Genomic DNA, 24,653 nt, shown 5'->3' with positions numbered 1-24,653 from the left:
CTGTTCCAGGGGGCGGGGCAGGATGCTCTGTCCTGGGAGCTGTTCCGGGGGCGGGGCAGGATGCTCTGTCCTGGGGGCTGTTTCAGGCAGGGGGCAGGATGCTCTGTTCTCGGGGAGCTGTTTGGGGCGGGGGCAGGGGCAGGATGCTCTGTTCTGGGGGGGCTGTTTCAGGCGGGGGCTGTTTCAGGCAGGGGCAGGGGCGGGATGCTCTGTTCTGGGGAGCTGTTTCAGGCGGGGCAGGATGCTCTGTCCTGGGGGCTGTTTCAGGCGGGGGCAGGATGCTCTGTTCTGGGGAGCTGTTTGGGGCAGGGGCAGGATGCTCTGTTCTGGGGAGCTGTTTCAGGCAGGGGCAGGATGCTCTGTCCTGGGGGCTGTTTCAGGCCGGGGCAGGATGCTCTGTTCTGGGGGCTGTTCCGGGGGCAGGATGCTCTGTTCTGGGGGCTGTTCCGGGGCAGGGGCAGGATGCTCTGTTCTGGGGGCTGTTCGGTGGGGCGGGGCAGGATCCTCTGTTCTGGGGGGGCTGTTTCGGCGGGGGCAGGATGCTCTGTTCTGGGGGGGCTGTTCCGGGGGGGGGGCAGGGGCAGGATGCTCTGTTCTGGGGGGGCTGTTCCGGTGGGGCGGGGCAGGATGCTCTGTTCTGGGGAGCTGTTTCAGGTGGGGCGGGGTGCTCTGTCGGGGCAGGAGGGGGCTGTTCCGGGGGCAGGATGCTCTGTCGGGGCGGGAGGGGGCTGTTCCGGGGGCAGGATGCTCTGTTCTGGGGAGCTGTTTCGGTGGGGTACTCTGTCGGGGCTGTTCCGGGAGGGCAGGATGCTCTGTTCTGGGGAGCTGTTTCAGGTGGGGTGGGGTGCTCTGTCCAGGGGGGCTGTTCCAGGTGGGGAGTGCTCAGCTCAGGGGGGGAGGGGGCTGTTCCAGGTGGGGGGGGCCTGCCTGCTGTGTTCAGGGAGCAGGCAGGGTGCTCTGTCTGGAGGGAGTGGGGGGCAGTTCCAGGTTGCAGAAGAGGGGCAGGATGCTCTGTTAGGAAGTGGGAGGCACCTGCTCTTTGTGCGGGGGCAGTTCCAGCTGGCAGAGAGGGGCAGGATGTTCTGGTTAGGGGCTATTCCAGGTGCATGTGTGGGGATGCTCTGTTCTGGGGGAGCTGTTTCAGGTGGGGGCGGGGTCCTTTGTCTGGGGGGGGCTGTTCAAGGCGGTGGTGGGGTGCTCAGCTTGGGGGCACTGTTCCAGGTGGGGGCAGGATGGTCTGTCGGGGACTGTTCCAGGTGCATGTGTGGGGATGCTCTGTTCTGGGGAGCTGTTCGGGCGGGGTGCTCAGGTTGGGGAGGGTGTTTTGTCCAGGAGGGGCTGTTCCGGGGTGCTCAGGTTGGGGGGGGGCTGTTCCAGGTGGGGGGGCCTGCCTGCTGTGTGCAGGGAGCAGGCAGGGTGCTCTGTCTGGAGGGAGTAGGGGGCAGTTCCAGGTTGCGGTAGGGGGGCAGGATGCTCTGTTGGCAAGGGGGGGCTGTTCCAGGTGGTAGAATGCTCTGTTCGGGGGGGGTGTCTGTTTCCAGCAGGGGTGGGATGCTCTGTTCTGGGGGGGCTGTTCCAGGTGGAGGAAGTGGGCAGTGTGCTGCGTTGGGGGGCTGTTCCCAATGATAGAGGGTGAAGGGGGCTGTCCTGTTCCTGGGGGACCTCTCTGTCCTGGGCAGGGGAGGGTGAAAGAGGGGACACCCTGTTCCCAGTGGGGAAAAGGGTTCTGCACTGTTCTGGATGGGGAAGGTTGAAGGTGGCACCCCTGGTTCCCGAGGGGAGTTTCGGGGAGGGGGAGTGTCATGGATCCCCAGGATTGGCACTACACCCCAGCTTTAGAGCAGCCCTAGGAAGAGCTCCTGAGGTCTCCCTCTCCCTTCAGGCCAGGCCTCACGCCCTCCAGAACCTCTACATCCCAGGCTGAGCTCTGCTCAGTAGGTCCAAGCAGAGAGTCCTGGGGGAGCCTAGGACATGCAGGTCCGAGCAGTGATGCTCACAGCATTGCTGACACAATGGGGTTTGTTAGACACCTGCCACAAGGCCCCGGGAGTCCTTAGGGTAGCCCAGAGAGCTGAAGGGAAAAGCACAGACCATGCTGGCCAGCCCTTCTCCAGGCCCTGAGTCTCTCCTAGGTCAGGTCACAGGTGGGAGCCCCACCTCCCATCCCCCCTCACACCTTCCCCAGGCCGTGCTCCTTGAGCTGGGTTCTTTTCAGCTTCCCTGCAGATAGGTGGGGAGTCATCCTGTGGGGGCTCTGGGTGCCAGGTGTCACCGTCCAGGTGACTGGATTAACAATGCAACATCCAGAGGAAACTGAGGCACACCCAGGGATCCTAGAAATATTACCCCAAATTCCCACTTCATCAAAGGGAGGGTAATAAAAAAGGTAATAAGGTAATAATTGGAGATATACCAATCTCCTAGAACTGGAAGGGACCTTGCAAGGTCATCAAGTCCAGCCCCCTGCCTTCACTAGGAGGACCAATTTTTGCCCCGGATCCTTAAGTAGCTCCCTCAAGGATTGAACTCACAACCCTGGGTTTAGCAGGCCAATGCTCAAACCACTGAGCTATCCCTCCCCCATGCAGGTGGAAATGAAAGGGGGCACCCTGGTCCCTGCACAGGCCCTGTTCCAGAAGAGTGAGGGGGAGGGTCCCTCGTTCCAGGCAGGGGTTGGTGAACCAGGTGCAGTGTGAGAGGACAGACCCATGTGGCTCCCAGGGGGGCCTCTGGGTACCAGCAATCCCTATCTCGCTCTGGGGCTCCCTGCAGCAAATCCAGTCAAGCCAGGCTGCCGGGGGAGGCTTTTATTGCACAATACTCAGTGTGTGCAGCAGCCCCACCCAGCCTTTTTCACACAAGGGAACAAATTGCTATTGTTATCCGCCTGGGCGACTGAATCAGATCCCTTAGGTTAGCACACAGAGGCCCAGGTTAATGTCACGTTCAGCGAGGCCCACACGTGGCCAGGTCTCCTGAGCTGTGCTGCTGTCAAAGCCAGCTTGGCAATCTGGCTCTGTCCCTTTGGGAGCCTGCTCTGCGCTAGAACATTAACTCAGTTTAACTACATGGGGTGTGAAAAACCCACCACACTAAGGGCTTGGCTACACTTACGGTTTGCAGCACTGGTAGTTTGCAGCGTTGGTCATCCAGCTGTGTAGGAGCAGCGCTGGTGTGTGGCCACATTTGCAAAATTTGCAGCGCTGTTGGGAGTGCTGCATTATGGGCAGCTATCCCAGCATTCAAGTGGCAACAACGTGCTTTTCAAAAGAGGGGGGTGGAGGGTGGTGTACTGTGACAGGGAGCGGGGAAGAGAGAGAGAGTGGATTTTTGGAGCCAACAGTTTAGCTTCCTGGATTGAAAAATCACAAAATGTTCACGAACCCTTGGTCTTAATTGCAAACAGCCTGCCTCCAACGCTGTTTCTCTGTCAAGCAAACATTCACTCCCTGCCTCTCATTTGATCGTTCACAGCCAGGTACAGATAGCTCCTGTTTGCTGTGATCGGAGTTCACAACAAAACAAAGAGAGGCTGCATAACAAAACAAAGAGAGTAATTTAGTTAAAAGCTTTCTGGGATATCTCCTTATTCCCTGGAGGCCAATAAAAGCGCTGGTGTGTGTCCACACTTGATGAGCAGCGCTGGATCAGTGTGTGGACGGTTACTAATTGCAGCGCTGGAAAGCCTCTACCAGCGCTGCAACTTGCAAGTGTAGCCAAGCCCTGAGTGGCATTGTTAAGATGCCCTAAATCCCCGTCACCCTAGCTACACCTGCTCTTGGGGAGGTGGATTACCTGCAACACCAGGAGAACCACTGTGTAGACAAGCACATCTCTCCAAGGGCCAGCCCCTAAGCCAGCCACTGACACCTTCCCGCTTTGTTCTCCAGCTGGAGGCTGTGCCCAGGATGGGGAAACCTACTAGGCTGAACCTCCCGTCCCTTCCGCTCCCCTTGTGAGTCTGACTCCTTTCAGCCAGTCCTTTAATGACCCATTCATAACACCCAACAGTCACCCAAAGGCCTCAGCTCTCCAGCTCTGCTTACACTGTCCATAACTAGGCGCAGCACAGAGGGAAACGAAGGGACACCTAGGAATCCCAAAACTCAGACCAAAATTCCTGAAGTCCATGAAGCAGCAAATAGCAGCAGCTGGGTTTTATTCACCCAACCCCCCAGCCAGCCCATCCCTCCACCCCGCTGCACCACCGGATACACTCTAGAGCCAAGACCTTTATTGCCAGTGGGGGCCAGGGTGAGCCTTGCTCCCACTTCTTCCCCTGAGGAAAGTTCATGCGAGAGCATCTCCCCTCCCTGTGTGGGGCTCCCACTGTGTCACCCTCATGGGGGCCTGGGGCCAGGCAGAGGAATGCAGCGCTCAGCTGCCGCACTGGACTGCAGAGTAGCAGTGCCTGAGATAACTGAAGGGAGGTATTAGCAGGCCTGAGCGCGAGGTAGGGGGAAGCCTGAGCCGATTCTTTCCAGGAGGCCCTGAATCCCAGCCTGCTCAGTAAGGTAAAGGAACAGCAGTGACCTGGCCCCTTGTCCTACAGCTCGGAGGAAGGTGCCCCATCTCAGGTTAGATGTGGTAGTAGGGAGGGGGCGAGAACGGAGGTGGTCCTGCCTGCTGCATACTCCGCTCTAGCCCCAGCCCTTTCCTCCTGCTGCCGGCATCACGGGTTGAGCAGAGCTTTCAGAAGCTGTGGGAAGTTGGGGGTGCCCCAGCCTGACACAGGGTCCCAGGAGGGGCCAGCACAGAACCCCTGCCCTTCCACTGCTGCATCCAGACACGACAGGTGGCAGCCCTGGGTGACCTGGGGAGTCAGAGAGCTCAGTAAGTGCATGCTGCAGCCGCTAACTGCCCTGACCGCATGCAGGCAAGCACAGAGCATGCACAGGTGCAGGGGGAGGGGGATCACTGCCCTGCAGAGCGGGAGTTCCAGCTACAGGACACCCCAAGGCTGGAGCTGGAGAAGCCCCAGGCTGCCCCCTCCTCTGGATCCAGGGCAAACCAGGTGGGATCCCCTCTCCCTCCACCCTTAGACAGGGCTCGTCTCTCCAGCCCCCAGGCCTGGGTCCTCCCCTTGCATGGAGCCCACAGCTGCTGACACTTCACCCCTCAGCCCCACTCACATCATAGAAGGCAGCAGTAGGCCCCTTCTCCTGCAGTTTGTAGAGCGCCGGGTTCAGGAAGCCCAGAGGCGGCAGACCTTTCTGCAAACGACGGTCGTTGATCAGGGCCATAATGCCCCCCACCACGGGGGTGGAAGCCTGGCGGGGGGGAAGAAAGGTGCGTCAGGGCCCTGGGAATGTTGTGGGGCTCAGAGCCCATGGCCCAGCCTAGGGCTGCTCCTTACCGATGTCCCAGACACCCAGGGCAGGGGGATGCGGTTGGTCACCACCCAGTAGTTGTCAGACAGGGCAGCCAGGTCGGGGTAGGCACGGCCGCTGCTGTTGTAATAGGAGCGGGGTGGCAGCTTTGGAGCTGAGTGCAAGAAATTCCTGACAGCTGCAGCCTGGAAGACACAGATGGGGAGGGAAACCTCACAACTGGGCCCTGCTCCTCCACGCCCCCCAGCCACCATCCTGCCCTTTCGCCCCACCCCTTCCCCTCACCCACCATCCTGCCCCTTCCCCCCATGCTCCCAACCTGCCAGCCACTGCGCTGCACACCGCACACCTCGGTCCCAGCCCCACGCACCTGGTAGTCCGGCATAGGGAAGACGTTGCTGAAGCCCCCGCCGCTGATATAGTCCGTCACCTCCCAAGTCACTCGGAAGGGGTTCTGAAAGGCTGTGCCACCCACCGTGGTCACATAGGGGCTGTGAGGATAAGTTGGGGGAGCTGCACTGGCCAAGCCACCAGAGAGAACTTCTCATTGGGGGCCAGCAGCTCCCACTAACAGAGACACTAATACTGCAGGAGCCCCCACTTCTCAGGCCTTGCAGGCCCCACTGCCCCCTAGAGCCGGCAGTTCTCAGGGCTCCCTCAGGCCCCCAGTTCTCAGTCAGTCTGCATAGGACTCTAAACCCCTTTCCATTCCCTGGGGAACCCTCCAGCCTTCCCCTCCAGACCTGCCCACAGCCAGCCTGCCCTGTCCCACCCGCCCCTCCAGCCTTCCCCGCCTGGCCTCTCCCCATCCGGCCTGCCCCACCAGCTTTCCCCAGCCCTGCCTGCCCCCACCACCTGCCCCCATCCAGCCATCTCTCGCCACCTCCCCTGCTCTCACCCTCCCATCTTGTCTGTGTTGTTGCTCCCCAACAGGTACATCTCTGCCAGAGCAGCCCCAAACCTCCCGGCTGGGGCTATGCCAGGAGCACTCAGCCCAGGGCAGAGCCGGGCCAGGAGCTGTAACAGACTGCGCCGTCCCCTGGCAGCTTGGCCAGGGTTACAGCATTGTCTGCCCGAGACTTCCCAGCCCTTCCTCTCCCCCCCCCCGCCCCCGTTACCTGGAGGCTGGGAAGCTGGGCCGGAAAGTGTGGCTCCCTCCAGCAAGCTTTCTGCAGCCAGCTCCCGCATCACCTGCAAGGCAGGAGTACGGGATCAGCCTGGCCCATGGGTGGCCCGTGAGGCCTGGACCCTTCTTGGGGCCAGGCACCCATCTCCCCACCCCAGTGCTGCAGGGAGTGACCGGGGACTCCTGGGTCCCAGCAGAGTCCATGCTGCACCGCCAGCAGGATCCACGCGCTCCCAGGGAGGAAGGCAGCCCAGGGCAAGAGGCGCTGGCAGGCTGCGTGTACCTGAGGCGAAGAGCACAGTCAAGCCCCGTGCAGCAGCCTTCATGAACTCCACGTTGAGGCGCTCCATGTAGGCCCGGGACAGGCTGTCCTCATCATCCCCGTAGCTCACCGAGTGCACCCAGGGCACCGAGGACATGTTACTGAGCAGCAGCAGCCAGGCCAGGAAGGGCTCCTGGCTCTCATGCCTCCCTGCAAGGGGCAGCAGAGAAGGGATCAGCCCCCATCCGGAGCCTCCATCCCCATGGGGCAGAGCAGAGAAGGCTCAGGAGAGGGAAAGCAGTGCAGGAACACAATGTGGTTAGAGTAATCCTACCCCCCAGGTCTCATCCTGGGCAGTAAGAGAGACGATATAATATCCCTGCCAGAACTGTTACTCACTACACTCACTGCAGCCAGAGAATGGCCAGTCCCTCTTTTAGTCTGGCTAAGTCCTTGGCCTCAGAGGCATCCTGTGGCAGTGAGTTCCACAGGCTAATTACATATACCATGAAAAAGTATTTCCCTTCCATGTCACTAATTGTTCCCATGCTGAGAGATAGGGAAAACAGAAGCCCCCAATCTCTCCTTCTCTTGACCAATCAGTAGTGACAGATTTTTCTCATGTCACTGCTCATTCGTTTCACTTCTCCCAGTGGTTTCAATCTCTCTTGCACCCAAGAGAGATAAAAAGAGCTGGCCAAGGAGCTCCCGGAACCACTCATGTTCACTTGCAATCAGTTCTGGAGCACTGGGGAAGATCCACAGGACTGGAAGAAAGCTCATGTTCTGCCAATATTCAAAGAGACTGTAAGTGGGACAGCCAGGGAAATTATAGGTCTGCCAGTGATCTTGAGTAAGATAATGGAGTGGCCGATACAGGACTCGATTAATAAAGAATTAAAGAAGGATAACAATTAATGCCAATCAACATGGGTTTATGGAAATTAGAACTTGTCAAATGATTTTTTTTCTATGAGATATGGATTTGGTTGATTTCTGCATGACATTTTGATTAAAAAACTAGAAAGATATAAAATTAACACAGCACACATTCAACTGATGAAAAGCAGGCTAACTGCCATGTCTCAACATGTAATTTAAACTAGGAATTATCAAGCAGGTATATTTCTAGTCGGGACCTGCAGGTATCAGTTATTGGCCCTATGCTATTCACATTTGTGTCAAAGACCTGGAAAGACAAATTGTTACTGATAACATTTGTAGATAGATGAGGTGGGCAAGGTGATATCTTCTATTGGACCAACATCTGTTGGTGAAAGAGACGAGCTTTCAAAGGACACCGAGCTCTGCTCCAGGTCTTTTGTCTCTTCACCAACAGATGTTGGTCCAGTAAAACATACGCTCACCCATCTTGTCTCTCGAGCATCCTGACACCCGCACGGCTACAAGAACAGTGCAAAGTTTGTGGCTGACACAAAGATTGGGGGAGGGGTAAATAAAAAGAACAGCAGTAAAAAAAAACCATTGGTACTAGAACTAGGGGTGCAGCAGCACACCCTGGCTTGAAGTGGTTTCCATTATATGCAAGGTTTACAATTTGGTTCAATGGCTCTCAGCACCCCCACTATACAAATTGTTCCAGCACCCCTGTAAAAAAATACAAAGTGATCTGGACTGCTTGGTAAACTAGGTGCCAACAAACAATATGCATTTTCATCTGGCCAAAGGTATACTTGTAAGAACGAAGAATGTAGACCATTCTTAGAGGCTGGGGGGGAGGGGACTCCAGCCTAGGCTGCAGTGTCTCTGTAAAGGAGTTGGGGTCATGTTGGACAGTCAGCTGAACATGAGCTCCCAGTGCGAGGCTGTAGCTAACAGGACTAATGCGATCCTTGGATTTATAAACAGGGGAATCTCAAGGAGAAACAGGGAGGTTATTTTACTGCTCTATTTGACACCGGTGCAACTGCTGCTGGAACCCTGTTCCCAGTTCTGCTGCCCATAAATTCACACAGATATTGAGAAGTGTTGCAGGGTTCAGAGATGAGCCAAAAGAATGATGTGAAGATTGAAAAACCTGCCTTATAGTAACTGAGATCATTAACATGGGGCTGGTGTAAGTGGCGAGTTAGTGCCATCAAGCCTGGGTGTGAATCTACCACACACTCATTTGCCACGTGGATCCTGCTACAGCAAAGTACAAGTTCCCAGTGCACTTTCCTGTCCCTCCAAGTGCAGGATAGAACTTTCAGTGCATGGTAGCAGGGGCCACATGGCAAGCTGGTACGCTGCAGATTCACACCCTGGCGTGCCGTGCACCAGCTCGCTGTGTAGATGAGTCAAAGAGAAGGTTACGGGCTGACTTGATCACAGTCTATCAGTACCTACAGCCTTTTCATAATGGACTTTTCAGTCTAGCAGAGAAATGGACAAAAAGAACCAGTGGCTTGAAGCAAGAAATTTACACCGGAAAGAAGAAAAACAGTGAGGATAATAAACTAGTGGAACAAATTCTAAGGACTGTGGTGGATTCTCCATCCCTGGCAATTCTTAACTCAGGACTGAAGTCTGGCTGTCTAGAAGATCTGTTCTAGTTAAACAGGAGTGAAAGCCATTCTCTTGCCTGGATTAGGTCAGACAGGAGGATCTCAACAGCCCCTCGGGCTTTATAATCTGGAGTTTTTCACCTTCCCTGGAGTCCCTTGAGTTCTGCACCAGCCTGGGTGAGATGGAGCCAGCCCCGCCATGTCCACATGAGGCCACACAGCTGCCTCATACCAAGGCAGCAGACTAGTCTCTGCATAGTTCTCTCTGCTCCTATGCAGCGGAACACCTACACCTCGTTTATTTGCCCACACCTGGGCATCGAGCAAAGGTCTCCATGAGCCCAGGTCCCTTCCCTGAGCTGAAGGGGTTAATTTGGACCCTGTAAGGGGTAGGAGTATACACACACACACCCCTCCCACTTCACGCATTACTTTGCATTTGAACTGGGATTTCATCTGCGGTCGTGCTGCCCATTCCCCTGTCTGGGTTTGATCTCTCTGAAGTTCCACAGTCCCCTCTGCTCCTAACTCCCCTCCTCTTCTTCTCTCCCACTTTCCTGAGCATTAATAAATACTGTGCTTCCAAGATGGGAGCTAGTCCAGAACCTTCAGCCCCTGCTGTGGGGAGAATTTAACTCAGCTCTTCGCTTTCGGACTCCTGGCCAATTCTGATCCAGGGCAGAACTTTGCCTCTTACCCCCAACACTGGCAAAGGCCTTTTGCAGCATATAGGTCACCTGGGTCCCCTTTACCTGTGTGCCTTCACTTTACTGACAGGCTCAAAGAGCTCAGAGATCAGCCTCCAGGCCAGCTGCCTCCAGCTGGGAGGAAAGGGGATGGGGGGGGATTTATGGCAATTGCTTCGGGTGGAGATGCTGGCAGAGGAAGAGGATACCAGCAGCATGGGGGCGGGGGTGGCAGAAGGGCAGGCCCACGTCAGGGGTGGGGATACCAGCTGCGTTGGGGAGGGGGTGGAAGAGGGGCAGGCCCATGTTGGGGGTGGGGACACCAGCTGCACAGAGGGGCCGGGGGGGCTCAGGCAGGCCCATGTCAGGGGTGGGGTTACCAGCTGCAGGGGCATCAGGGGAGGCACATGGGCAGGCTTATATCAGGGGTGATGTTGGTATCTGTGTGGGGTTCGGTACCTGTGGGGGGCGCAGGCGGGGGGCACACAGAGAGGCCTGTGTCGGGTGGGGTCGGTACCCGCATGAGAGGTGGGGGGGCGCAGGCCCGTGTCGGGGGTGGGGTTGGTACCTGCGTGGGAGGGGGGGGTGTAGGCCCGTGTCAGGGGTGGGGTTGGTACCTGCGTGGGGGTAGGGAGAGCACAGGCCCATGTCAGGGGTGGGGTCGGTCCCTGCGTGGGGTGGGCGCAGGCCCATGTCGGGGTGGGGTTGGTACCTGCGTGGGAGGTGGGGGTGTAGGCCCGTGTCAGGGTGGGGTTGGTACCTGCGTGGGGGTAGGGAGAGCACAGGCCCATGTCGGGGTGGGGTTGGTCCCTGCGTGGGGGTGGGGAGGTGCAGGCCCGTGTCAGGGGTGGGGTTGGTACCTGCGTGGGGTAGGGAGAGCACAGGCCCATGTCAGGGGTGGGGTCGGTCCCTGCGTGGGGGTGGGAGGTGCAGGCCCATGTCAGCGGTGGGGTTGGTACCTGCGTCGGGGTGGGGAGGGGGCGCGCGCAGGCCCGTGTTGGGGTGGGGTCGGTACCCGCGTGGGAGGTGGGGCGCAGGCCCGTGTCGGGGGTCGGTACCTGCGTGGGCGCAGGCCCGTGTTGGGGTTGGTACTTGCATGGGGGCACAGGCCCGTGTCGTGGGGAGGGGTTGGTACCTGTGTGGGGAGGCGCAGGCCCGTGTCGGGGGTCGCTACCTGCGTGGGGGTGGGAGGGGCGCAGGCCCGTGTCGGGGGGCGCAGGCGGGGGGGCACACAGGGAGGCCTGTGTCGGGTGGGGTCGGTACCCGTGTGGGAGGTGGGGGGGGTGCAGGCCCGTGTCGGGGGTCGGTACCTGCGTTACTGAAGACCCAGGTGGAGATGTTGGCACCTGTGCTCATGATGTACTCCACATCCAGGCTGGCCTCCAGCCCCGCCTTGCCTAGCCCTTGGTGCCCGACCACCTGGTCGACCCGGGAGCAGTGCCCAAAGCTGCTTGCGAAGAGCTTCATGAACTCCGCCAGGTCAGCCGGGTGGAAATACTGCTCCAGGAACTGGGGGGAGAGGCAAGGAGGCTGTGACACCCTACCCAGAGCACTGCCCCTCCCCTGGGCCTCTAGACCCGGACATAGGCCCGAAACACGCACCCCCCACTGGGATCCCCACTGGCTGTCCCTGAGCCAGCTTCTGTGCCTCCACACAGGCCTGGCCACTGCTGTCAACAGGGGGTTTCCCATGGGTCCTGGGGCGCAGGCCAGCCCACTGTTATGGGGTGTGTGTGTCACCATGATTACCTGGGCTCAAGCATGGCTACTGTCATGGAGGGGTGTCACCATGGTTACCTGGGCACAGGCCTGGCTGTTATTGGGCAATGCCCCGATGTCCCTGTCTGTCAGGTTGTATCTCTTGCGGATGACAGAGGGCGTCACACCCAGATGGAAAGCTGCCCTCCTCTGCTGGTACTGTGCCGTCGCCTCCTCCTCCCCCGAGGCTCTGGTCACCACCTTCCTTTCCGCAGGGAACCGGTGCAGGCCACCCACTGGATGCCAAGGAGAAAGCACAGGAGGCAGGGTTAGGGCCTGCGTCTCCAGTGGGGTAGGGGGCTTTGTTCTAGCCGCTCCTCCCTTCTGGTCTGCATGGGAGCAGTGAAAACTCATTCACTCTGAGCTGGGAGCCCCTCAGACCTCCGCCTCAGCAGGGCTGGGCTGGCCCGTGTGCGGATGAGAGATGGCCCACAAGGAGCCAGGTGCTGCCAGATGGGCGCTCTCCCCTTGGGGTCAGTGTGGCCCCAGTGCCTCTATGGTGCAGGGAGCTCTGAGTGCGCAGCAGGGGGCACTCACCCTTCAGATTGGGTATAAGATGCTCCCAGAGTTTGCATCTTAAAGCTCCCCAGCAGCACCCCTGAATCAGCGTACCCACACAACCAAATCTCTTCCGTGCCTCCCTGCAGGGAGGAGCCAAGATTCCCCTTCGCCTCCTATCCCAAAATGCTCCGTAGTGTTCTTATGTCATTGTTGAGCAGCTGCTGCTTCCCACCCCAGAGGTGGCTGCATGATAGTGGCAGATAACATCACCCCATATCCTTCACCTCCCTAGGCGGGGGTGGGAGCATCAGGCTTGGCTAACACTAGTTAATAACGAATGGCCTGTTTCCCCATCTGCAGAGTAGAGACCCCGGGACAGGCCTAGGGACGATGGTACCATGTCTGGGAGCAGGAGGGGCCTGCCTAGCCATGAAGGAGAGTGGAGTGGCTGAGGACTCGCAGGAGGCAGCCGGGAGCAGCAGGTGGGTTAGCCCATCTCACACATCATGTGAGCCTGCGTGAGCTCTCCAGGTCTCCACAGCACCGGGAACACGCAGCCCTCCCCCCCAGCCCGGGCCAACTCATACCAAAGTCAATGTGTTCAGCCAGCTCCTCATGGAGGGAGTAGGGGACAGGGGAGCGCACAGCGCTGCGCTCGCCGCTCACGTAGCGATGGAACTGGGCTCCTGGCAGGAGACGCTCCGCCGTGCTGCAAGAAAGAATCAAACGCCACCCATCAGCCTGGGGTACAGGAGGACCGGCTTCCCGCTCCATCCCTGGGGCTGCTGGAACTCAGGCAGGCCTGCCCCTCCCCACACTGCCCTCCCCCAGGCATGGCCCCGCTCACACCCTATGCATTGTGACATTCCCCAGGGTACTTGCTGGACCCTTGAACAGCTGTGTCCTCGTAATTCTCAAACCTGGGGCCTATAACACAGCTGCGCTTGTCAGAGTAGCCACTCCTGGCCTGCTCAGAGCTGTCAGCTTGTGCATTCACTCCCCGCTACACACTGGAGCACTCTGACCGGTCACTCATGAACTCCGTACAGGGAGACGTTCGCAAATTCCCAGCCCCATCTCCCAGAAACGTGCGTCTGGCACTGCTGAACAATGCAAGCACGTGGAAGGTCCGTCCTTTCACAGGAGAACGAGATACGCACCAGCCTTGCTATCCCAAACAGAGCTTCCCACACACACAATCCAGACAGACTGGTTAAGATAAAACAATAAGACGCATTTGTTAACTACAGAGAGACAGATTTTAAGTGATTTTGAGGGATGATGCTCAGGACTGTTACAAAACGAAAATAAAAGAGCAAAGCCCAAGCTCACCCCTAACTTAACAAGCTAAGTGAACTGAAAAGCAAAGTTCTGTCTCACCACATGCTGGGTCGCTTCCCCTTAGCTCAGTGCTCTGAGAGCGGCTGATGTCATGAGCTGAGCTGAGATGGAGGAGGAGAGCAGGGAATTGGAGGCCGCTGTCTCTCAGGCCTGGTCTACACTACAGAATTAGGGCAGTAAGGCAGCTGACCTTGACCTAACTGTAAGTGTCTACACCACAATGGTGCTCCCGCTGAGGGAAGTCGCCCTCTCCACCGACTTGATAACTCCACCTCCGCGACGAGAGGCGGAGAGGCGCAGTGCTTAGTGGGTCTGTTAGCTGTCAGCCCAGCCTGGTACACAGGAAGGTTTCTAAGTAAACACAGCCATTTACAACCAATTGTCCTAGTCAATGGGAGCCATCAAGATTCCAAACCACCATTAATGGCCCACACTTTCCATAATTACAATAGGACCTCAGAGTTATATTTCATATTTCTAGTTTCAGATACAAGAGTGGTACATTTATACAAATAAGATTAACACTCTCAGTAGATTATAAACTTTGTAATGATACCTTACAAGAGACCTTCTGCATAAAGCATATTCCATCATATTCACACTCATAAGCATATTTCCATAAAACATATGGCGTGCAACGTCACGTGTAATTATAAAATAAATCAACTGGAAGATCAATCTTGTACTTACATGTCAGCGAACAGCATATAGATCAGTATAAACATGTCATTTTCTGTATGAAATTTTAGTTTATACTGATTTCTAGTGCTTTTTATGTCGCCTGTTGTAAAACTAGGCAACTACCTAGATGAGTTGATGTACCCACTGGAAGACCTCTGTGTAGCCCCAGGAGTACATGTACCCCTGGTTCAGAACCACTGATCTACACCAGCCCTGACAGGTGTTGCACGGGTGTCAGGCACTGGTGCATCTCACTCTGCCTGTGGCATAGCCAGTCTCCTGCAGGCGGTAATGTTTTGGGGGCTCACCCAGACCAGTACGGGGTGTGTCACCACCTGCCCGGTAACCCTGGGTGCTTCTGTGCTGTGCAGCTTTGGCTCAGAGCCCTGCCACCAGCGTAACAGTGACCTGTACATACCTGTATGTACTTTCCTGTACCTACTTAATCTTTAAAAAACCTTTCCCCATTCCCCTCACTGGTGCTCCCTCTAGGACAGTGGTTCCCAAACATTTCCTTGCATGACCCCATTTTCACACATATTGCTTCCCATGACCTCACACAGCATGGAGGACACCATTTCAAAATGGCAGCTTCCACAAAGCCTGACCTTGCACATGTACAGTGCATCTGAGGACACACTGTGCAGAGGATGCCATTGTGTAAAATGCTGTTTTCATAAGAACATAAGAAAGGCCGTACCGGGTCAAACCAAAGGTCCATCTAGCCCAGTATCTGTCTACCGACAGTGGCCAATGCCAGGTGCCCCTGAGGGAGTGAATCTAACAGGCAATGATCAAGTGATCTCTCTCCTGCCATCCATCTCCATCCTCTGACGAACAGAGGCTAGGGACACCATTCTTACCCATCCTGGCTAATAGCCATTTATGGACTTAGCCACCATGAATTTATCCAGTCCCCTTTTAAACATTGTTATAGTCCTAGCCTTCACAACCTCCTCAGGTAAGGAGTTCCACAAGTTGACTGTGCGCTGCGTGAAAAAGAACTTCCTTTTATTTGTTTTAAACCTGCTGCCTATTAATTTCATTTGGTGACCCCTAGTTCTTGTATTATGGGAATAAGTAAATAACTTTTCCTTATCCACTTTCTCAACATCACTCATGATTTTATATACCTCTATCATGTCCCCCCTTAGTCTTCTCTTTTCCAAACTGAAGAGTCCTAGCCTCTTTAATCTTTCCTCATATGGGACCCTCTCTAAACCCCTAATCATTTTAGTTGCTCTTTCTGAACCTTTTCTAGTGCTAGAATATCTTTTTGAGGTGAGGAGACCACATCTGTACACAGTATTCAAGATGTGGGCGTACCATGGATTTATATAAGGGCAATAATATATTCTCAGTCTTATTCTCTATCCCCTTTTAATGATGCCTAACATCCTGTTTGCTTTTTGACCACCTCTGCACACTGCGTGGGACATCTTCAGAGAACTATCCACGATAACTCCAAGATCTTTTTCCTGACTCGTTGTAGCTAAATTAGCCCCCATCATGTTGTATGTATAGTTGGGGTTATTTTTTCCAATGTGCATTACTTTACATTTATCCACATTAAATTTCATTTGCCATTTTGTTGCCCAATCACTTAGTTTTGTGAGATCTTTTTGAAGTTCTTCACAATCTGCTTTGGTCTTAACTATCTTGAGTAGTTTAGTATCATCTGCAAACTTTGCCACCTCACTGTTTACCCCTTTCTCCAGATCATTTATGAATAAATTGAATAGGATTGGTCCTAGGACTGACCCTTGGGGAACACCACTAGTTACCCCTCTTCATTCTGAGAATTTACCATTAATTCCTACCCTTTGTTCCCTTTCCTTTAACCAGTTCTCAATCCATGAAAGGACCTTTCCTTTTATCCCATGACAGCTTAATTTACGAAAGAGCCTTTGGTGAGGGACCTTGTCAAAGGCTTTCTGGAAATCTAAATACACTATGTCCACCGGATCCCCCTTGTCCACGTGTTTGTTGACCCCTTCAAAGAACTCTAATAGATTAGTAAGACACGATTTCCCTTTACAGAAACCATGTTGACTATTGCTCAAGAGTTTATGTTTTTCTATGTGTCTGACAATTTTATTCTTTACTATTGTTTCAACTAATTTGCCCGGTACTGACGTTAGACTTACCGGTCTGTAATTGCCGGATCACCCCTAGAGCCCTTTTAAAATATTGGCGTTACATTAGCTAACTTCCAGTCATTGGGTACCGGCCGATTTAAAGGACAGGTTACAAACCTTAGTTAATAGTTCCATTCACATTTGAGTTCTTTCAGAACTCTTGGGTGAATGCCATCTGGTCCCGTGACTTGTTAATGTTGAGTTTATCAATTAATTCCAAAACCTCCTCTAGTGACACTTCAATCTGTGACAGTTCCTCAGATTTGTCACCTACAAAAGCCAGCTCAGGTTTGGGAATCTCCCTAACATCCTCAGCTGTGAAGACTGAAGCAAAGAATCCATTTAGTTTCTCCGCAATGACTTTATCGTCTTTAAGCGCTCCTTTTGAATTTTGATCATCAAGGGGCCCCACTGGTTGTTTAGCAGGCTTCCTGCTTCTGATGTACTTAAAAACATTTTGTTATTACCTTTGGAGTTTTTGGCTAGCCGGTCCTCAAACTCCTCTTTGGCTTTTCTTATTACACTCTTGCACTTAAGTTGGCAGCGTTTGTGCTCCTTTCTATTTGCCTCACTAGGATTTGACTTCCACTTTTAAAGGAAGTCTTTTATCTCTCACTGCTTCTTTTACATGGTTGTTAAGCCATGGTGGCTCTTTAGTTCTTTTACTGTTTTTCTTAATTTGGGGTATACATTGAAGTTGGGGCTCTATTATGGTGTCTTTAAAAGGGCCCACGCAACTTGCAGGGATTTCACTTTAGTCACTGTACCTTTTAACTTTTGTCTAACTAACCCCTCATTTTTGTATAGTTCCCCTTTTGAAATTAAAGGCCACAGTGTTGGGCAGTTGAGATGTTCTTCCCACCACAGGGATGTTGAATGCTATTGTATTATGGTCACTATTTCCAAGCGGTCCTGCTATAGTTACCTCTTGGACCAGCTCCTGCGCTCCACTCAGGATTAAATCTAGAGTCGCCTCTCCTTGTGGGTGCCCGCACCAGCTGCGCCCTGAAGCAGTCAAGTACAGTCTCGAGAAAATGGATCTCTGCATTTCGTCCTGAAGTGAAATGTTCCCAGTCAATATGGGGATAATTGAAATCCCCCACTCTTATTGGGTTCTTAATTTTGATAGCCTCTCTAATTTCCCTTAGCATTTCATCATCACTATTACTGTCCTGGTCAGGTGGTCGATAATAGATCCCTACTGTTATATTTTTACTAGAGCATGAAATTTCTATCCATAGAGACTCTATGGAACCTGTGGATTCGCTTAAGATTTTTACTTCATTTGAATCTACACTTTCTTTAACATATAGTGCCACCTCCCCTGCACGGCCTGTTCTGTCCTTCCGATATATTTTGTACCCCGGAATGATTGTGCCCCATTGATTGCTCTCAGTCCACCAGGTTTCTGTGATGCCTATTATATCTATATCCTCCTTTATCACAAGGCACTCTAGTTCACCCATCTTATTATTTAGACTTCTGGCATTTGTGTACAAGCACTTTAAAAACTTGTCCCTGTTTATTAGCCTGCCTTTTTCTGATGTGCCAGATTCTTTTTTATGTGACTGTTTATCATCTGATCTGGCCCTTACATTATACTTCTCATTCCTCTGCTCCTGACTATAACCTGGAGATTCTCTATCATCAGACTCTCCCCTAAGAGAAGTCTGTGTCCGATCCACACGCTCCTCTGCAGCAGTCGGCTTTCCCCCATCTTCTAGTTTAAAAACTGCTCTACAACCTTTTTAATGTTTAGTGCCAGCAGTCTGGTTCCACTTTGGTTTAGGTGGAGCCCATCTCTCCTGTATAGGCTCCTCCCATCCCAGAAGTTTCCCCAGTTCCTAATGAAGGTGAACCCCTCCTCTCTACACCATCGTCTCATCCACACACTCAGGGTTGCCAAGGTCCCCTCTCCTGATGGAGTGACCCCCCTGGGCATTGTGACTGACTTTTGGGGGCTGCTGCTCTAGGACAGTGGTTTTCAAACTTTATTTCTGGTGACCCAGTTGAAGAAAATTGTTGATGCCTGCCACCCAACAGAGCTGGGATGAGGGGCTCAGGGCTGGGGAAGGGGGTTGGGGTGCGGGAGGGGGTCAGGGCTCCGGGCTGGGGCTGAGGGGTTTGGGGTGCAGGAAGGGGATCTGGGTTGGGGGGGGCTCAGGGCTTGGGCACAGGCTTACCTCGGGCAGCTCCTGGTCAGTGTCACAGCGGGGGTGCTAAGGCACACTTCCTGCCTGTCCTCTGCCCCGGAAGCAGCCAGCAGCAAGTCCAGCTCCTAGGTGGAAGTGCGCAAGCGGCTCCGTGCAGCTCTCGCCTGCAGGCACCAATCCCCCCAGTTCCCATTGGCCGGTTTCCAGTCAATAGGAGTGCAGAGCCAGTGCTCAGGTCAGGGACAGCCTGCAGAGCTCCATGGCCCCCCTGCCTAGGAGCCAGACCTGCTGCTGGCTGCTTCCGGGATGCGGCACGGTGTCAGGTAGGGACTATCCTGCCTTGGCTGGGCAGCACCTCCAATGAGACTTTTAACGGTCCGGTTGGTGGTGCTGACCAGAGCCACTGCAACCCAGTGACTTACATTCCGCAACCCAGTACTGGGTCGCGACCCGCAGTTTGAAGACCACTGCTCTAAAATGTGTCTCTTTGTGCTTGCTAGAGCGATGTCTTCCCTCTGCTCATCTGCAAGATGCTGGCAGCTAACAACTGGGCAGTCACAGAGGTTAGCTCCTCCCCCCAAAGGGCATGCTCTTTTCCTCTGCTATACAACTGGTGTCAGCCTGAAAAACATACTGCTTCTTTCTGTTGAGCTGGGAGTGCCCACCCCTCCCTCTCAGTAGTTGTCTTTACCATTCCCTTTGGGGATTACAGAATATTCCTTGGAATACTGGAAATCATTGGAAACACTATAGAGAAGGGCAACAAAAATGATTAGGCATATGGAACAGCTTCCATATGGAAACAGATTAAAAAGACGGGGACTGTTCAGCTTAGAAAAGAGACGACTGAGGGGGGAATACGATAGGGGTCTATAAAATCATGACTGGTGTGGGGAAAGTGAACAGGGAAGTGTTATTTAAAACCAGGGGTCACCCAATGAAATGAATAGGCATCAGGCTTAAAACAAACTTAAGGAAGTATATTTTCACACAACGCACAGTCAACCTGTGCAACTCATTGTCAAGGGATATTGGGAAGGCCAAAGTAGAACTGGGTTCAAATACGAATTAGATTAATTCATGGAGGATAGGTCAGTTAATGGCTGTTAGTCAATATGGCAGGGACACAGCCTCACGCTCTGGGTGTCCCTAAACCTCTGACTGCCAGAAGAGGAGACTGGACAACAGGGGATGGATCACTTGATAAGTTCCCCTGTTCTGTTCATTCCCTCTGAAGCATCTGGCACCTGACACTGTTGGAGGCTGGACCATTGGTCTGACCCAGTATAACTATTTGGACATGTTCAAAATTTCATTTCCTACCAGCATTTCTATTGGAATACAATCCAACTCCCCAACTTTTAAGCTACTCTGCAGAGCTTCCCACTCCAAATGCACTTTAGCCAAAGGCATAGAAGTTCCATATTTTCCCAATGCCAGATAATATATGTCAGTCTCTTTGACCATGCTGTCCCTGACCAAAGAAATCTGGGCACTAGTACCCCTCCACCCTAGACATTCATTGCAGTTCACCTTGGCAACTGTGGCTCTAGGTACTGATAATATCGCATTGCCAAGTACATCAAAAGGAGGCCAGGTCTTGGTCAGCCAAAGACAACATGGAGGAAGTACCACAGTTCTTCAACCACAAATGGCTATGTTTGTAGCAAAACCAACTCCAGAACAGAAACAAAAGACAGACATGAAAATTCCACAATTTTTTTACCATTGTAATATTCCCGTTTCTGTTACTGAGTCACGGAGCCACCGGGGCGATGCTCTGGAACTACTCCATACTACAGAGGGGAGCCTCCACTCTGTGAGCAGACTGTCTCCAGGGCAAGAAGCTTACACTGCTTCCACCTTCCTGAGTCTGAGGTTACGAAGGGGCAGTCATAGCATTGGTACAGGCAGCTGGAGCAGCCTCCGCAAAAGTCACACCCCCTCATTCCCACCACCTAGACATTGGTGCAATACACAGGGAAACTGAGGCACAAATAGCATTCGTGCAAAACAGTAAGACTCACATAGGTTCACATACAACATAACAAGGGAAAATCCCCACTTCATCACACTGAGCATCCAACTTTTCAAGTAATTAACAGCTGCCGGTCAGGCTACAAACTACTCAATCGAAAGCAGATAGAAGGGGAACTATTAAATGTCATTACTGATGGCTTGAGGGTGGAAGCAGGCAACAGATTACATAGAAAAGTAGTCACATTAATACTGGATGGCTGCAGTAATGTGCACAATGACCCAGGGATGGCTAACTGTGTACAGATGGGGAAAATTGTGGTTTATGTATCAGGAGCTAATACTGGAAGCATTAGACAACTGAAGTACTGCGTGACACTGGGAAGAGAAACCAAGCCACTAACAAATGCACCGTACGGTTGTGTTGTTAAGAGCTACCTAACAGAGTATGAGACATGCTTTGGAACGTTATGCATGGATGTACATCAAACCAGTTAAATCTACACAGACAAGACCTTACACCAAGTGCTTTGATGAAACAATGTTGTGAATTTACAAAAGTATTTTCATAATCACCATCAGCCTGGTTAACAGAATGCCAAGGATCTGTAAAATCCCAAATCCCTGGTGACATGCAATGGAAACATATGTTCAGCAGCATTATTTTAGTTTTGAGAATGGCCACAAGGCAGACCATGAGGACAGAGAATCCTGTGGCACCTTATAGACTAACAGACGTTTTGCAGCATGAGCTTTCGTGGGTGAATACCCACTTCTTCGGATGCAAGCAGTGGAAATTTCCAGGGGCAGGTTTATATAAGCAAGCAAGAAGCAAGCTAGAGATAACGAGGTTAGTTCAATCAGGGAGGATGAGGCCCTGTTCTAGCAGTTGAGTGAAAACCAAGGGAGGAGAAACTGGTTCTGTAGTTGGCAAGCCATTCACAGACTTTGTTTAATCCTGAGCTGATGGTGTCAAATTTGCAGATGAACTGGAGCTCAGCAGTTTCTCTTTGAAGTCTGGTCCTGAAGTTTTTTTGCTGCAGGATGGCCACCTTAAGATCTGCTATTGTGTGGCCAGGGAGGTTGAAGTGTTCTCCTACAGGTTTTTGTATATTGCCATTCCTAATATCTGATTTGTGTCCATTTATCCTTTTCCTTAGAGACTGTCCAGTTTGGCCGAATTGAACTAACCTCGTTATCTCTAGCTTGCTTCTTGCTTGCATATATAAACCTGCCCCTGGAAATTTCCACCACTTGCATCCGAAGAAGTGGGTATTCACCCACGAAAGCTCATGCTGCAAAACGTCTGTTAGTCTATAAGGTGCCACAGGATTCTTTGTTGCTTTTACAGATCCAGACTAACACGGCTACCCCTCTGATACCTGACACCATGAGGACAGAGCAGCGGTGGCCTGCGATATGCAGGAGATCAGACTGGATGATTTGGTGGTCCCTTCTGGTCTTAAACTCTGAGACACCTGAGACCTGCGGGCATTCTTGGCCAACACTGGAAACACGAGGAAGCAATTCCCCTGTACAATCCAGCCCCAGGCGCAGAGATGGCCCAATGCCATGCAGCCCCCACCACTTGGGCGAAGGTCAACCAGCACACAACATGGGACCCTATGCAGGGGTTACATCCCTGTCCCGACACAGACCATGGACCTGGCTTCTCCTTCCACACAGGCAGTGCCGACACAACTTGTGTGGCCAATAAAGACCCACTGAATTTAATTAGGCAAGTCCAGCCCCGCCCCTGGCCAAGGGACTCACCTGGCTGGCATCACGCACTCTAGGAAGTCCAAGGTGCTAATGGTCTTGCAGCCCTTGATGCCATAGGCCCCCAACCACTTGTGCACGGTGTTGAGCGTGAGGCGAGATGGCTGGACAAGTGTGCACAGCTCCTCCAGTGACAGGTACTTTCCTGCAGCACACGGCAGAGGTGACAGCTAGTTGGCCTCCACCCAGGAGGCATGTGGGTGGACAGTAAGGCAGCTCTCTCCTGGAAGAGTACAGCACTCCCCATGACCCAGGGAAACACCTCCATATTTGTACCCTGGGCCTCCCAGCACACCACGTTTCCCCCCACGTTGTCAGATTCTGCTCTTCACAGCACCTGCACTGGCTAGGCAGAGAGGCACTCCCCGGGCGTGGTGGGGTGGGGGCTGGGGAGGGTGTAAAGCGAGGGCAGCTGCGTGAACAGCCCCAAGGCCCTCTGGAAGATCTCCCTCGGTCCCCGCTCTCTCCAGGGCAGTTACCATACTGAGGTGAATCAGGGTCTGAGACTCTTCCCACCAGCTTCATCAGATGCTCCACATTCTGCTGCCTGAGGGCAAAGGTCAACACGAGCTCATCCAAGGGAGCGACCCGGTCCACGTGGCTCCATCCAGCAGGGACCCTGAGGGGAAGAGAGATGCTGTGGTGACTCAGCAGGAGGGAGTGGGACCCAAAAAGCATGAGCAGAGCTGGCGCTAGGCATAAGCAGGGCAGCTCAAGGGGGCCCCATTCACTTTTTAGTATGTGTTGTGGGGGGGCCCCCAAAATATTCCTGTATAGAGCCTCCACTGGGCTAGCATCACCTCTAGGAGGGTGGGGGGAAACTCGCCGTTACACTGGGAGATCCATACACCCCGGAGCCAGGACTCTGCCCCACTCAGCAGTGCGCTGACCGACAGGATGTTCCAGGTGCACTGGCGAGAGAAAGGGAGCGGCGGGAGGGGTGGCCTTCAGGCAGAGCAGAACCCAGCACTAGGTGCTTAGTCCCCACCCACGGGGCAGCACTTACCGGAGACTCTGGTCCTGCTCTGGGGCCCAGCCCAATGCTAGGGAACACCACCAGCCCGCAAGACTCACGGCGACTGCCAGCAGGAACCTGCCACCGAAAGCACAGCGGACAGCATCAGAACTCGACCAGGGAGAACCCCCCACACACTGCCCAGGAGCTCCTTCCCCTTCCCCCTCCGCCTCGGGGAGACCTCCCCCACTGTCCGACAGCTCCTTCCCCTCCCCCCTGGGGAGGTCCCCCCACACACTGCCCAGCAGCTCCTTCCCCCTTCTGCCACCGGGGAGACCCCGCCACCTCTTTCACCAGCCAGGGAGACCCCCCCCAGCAGCTCCTTCCCTCTCCCCCCTGCTGGGGAGACCCCCCCACACACTGCCCAGCAGCTCCTTCCCCCTTCTGCCACCGGGGAGACCCCGCCGCCTCTTTCACCTGCCAGGGAGACCCCCCCCAGCAGCTCCTTGCCCCTCCCCCCCGCTGGGGAGACCCCCACACACACTGCCCAGCAGCTCCTTCCCCTTCCCCCTGGGGAGCCCCCCCCCACTGCCCAGCAGCTCCTTGCCCCTCCCCGCTGGGAGACCCCACACACCGCCCGGCAGCTCCTTCCCCTCCCCCCTGGGGAGACCCCCACACACACAGCCCAGGAGCTCCTTCCCCCTTCGGCCACCGGGGCGACCCCGCCGCCTCTTTCACCTGCCAGGAGACCCCAGCAGCTCCTTCCCCCGCTGGGAGTCCCCCACTGCCCGGCAGCTCCTTGCCCCTCCCCAGAGCCCCCGCCCGGCAGCTCCTTGCCCCTCCCCAGGGCGCCCCACTGCCCGGCAGCTCCCCGTTACCGCGCCTCCATCCCGTCGCGTCCGTCCGTCCCCAGCCCGAATCTGGGTCGCGTGCAGAATCGGTCACGTGATCCGATGAACCCGCGTGACGGACCTGCCGCTGGGGTCACGTGACAAGAGGCCCGAGTCAGGGCGGGGACCCGTGGGGGCGGCGAGTCCGGCCCCAGCGCCCGGCCAGCGGCACCCGGCGGGGCGGGGCGGGGCGGGGCCGTCGTTGGGTTTCGGAGTGAACGGGTCCGGCGCTGCTGGGAGCCGGGCCGGGCGCCGCCCGAAGGCTGCAGGGCCCCGGGGGCAGGAGGCGCCTCTCAGCCCCGGTCCCTGCTCCCGCCGGACAGCGCCGGGCACCGCGCTGGGGGCAGAGCGGGGGGGGCAGAGCCGCCCCCTGGGGGGGGGCCTCGGGCTGCTCAGCTGGGGGCACTGGCCCCAGGGCGGGGGCAGAATCATCAGCCCCTCCCCAGTGTCCCAGGCAACCGAGGGTTAGGCAGGGCCGGTGCAACCATTTAGGCGACGCAGGCGGTCGCCTAGGGCACTAGGATTTGGGGGGCGCCATTTTCTTCGGCAGTGACCACAGTGGCCAGATC

The 24,653-nt window shown here is 54.7% G+C and overlaps 1 protein-coding gene across 1 annotated transcript; it reads right to left on the bottom strand.

Moving 5' to 3' along the window:
• Positions 1-3,656: 3,656 nt before the first annotated feature.
• On the bottom strand, positions 3,657-24,392 carry TPP1 (tripeptidyl peptidase 1). The gene is made up of 13 exons (XM_039527187.1): positions 24,073-24,392; positions 23,246-23,332; positions 22,719-22,858; positions 22,234-22,384; positions 12,758-12,879; positions 11,709-11,905; positions 11,222-11,420; positions 6,740-6,928; positions 6,449-6,521; positions 5,701-5,821; positions 5,357-5,515; positions 5,133-5,270; positions 3,657-4,813 (listed from the first exon to the last, which is right to left on the bottom strand). The coding sequence occupies exons 1-13, from the start codon at positions 24,081-24,083 to the stop codon at positions 4,673-4,675; spliced, it is 1,728 nt and encodes a 575-aa protein (XP_039383121.1). The 5' UTR covers positions 24,084-24,392; the 3' UTR covers positions 3,657-4,672.
• Between the last annotated feature and the right edge of the window lie 261 nt (positions 24,393-24,653).

Source organism: Mauremys reevesii, linkage group 1, assembly GCF_016161935.1.
Source record: "Mauremys reevesii isolate NIE-2019 linkage group 1, ASM1616193v1, whole genome shotgun sequence".
NCBI classification, from domain to species: Eukaryota; Metazoa; Chordata; order Testudines; family Geoemydidae; genus Mauremys; species Mauremys reevesii.
Note: the sequence above shows the minus strand (reverse complement) of the source record. Positions and strands in the feature narration are given on the sequence as shown.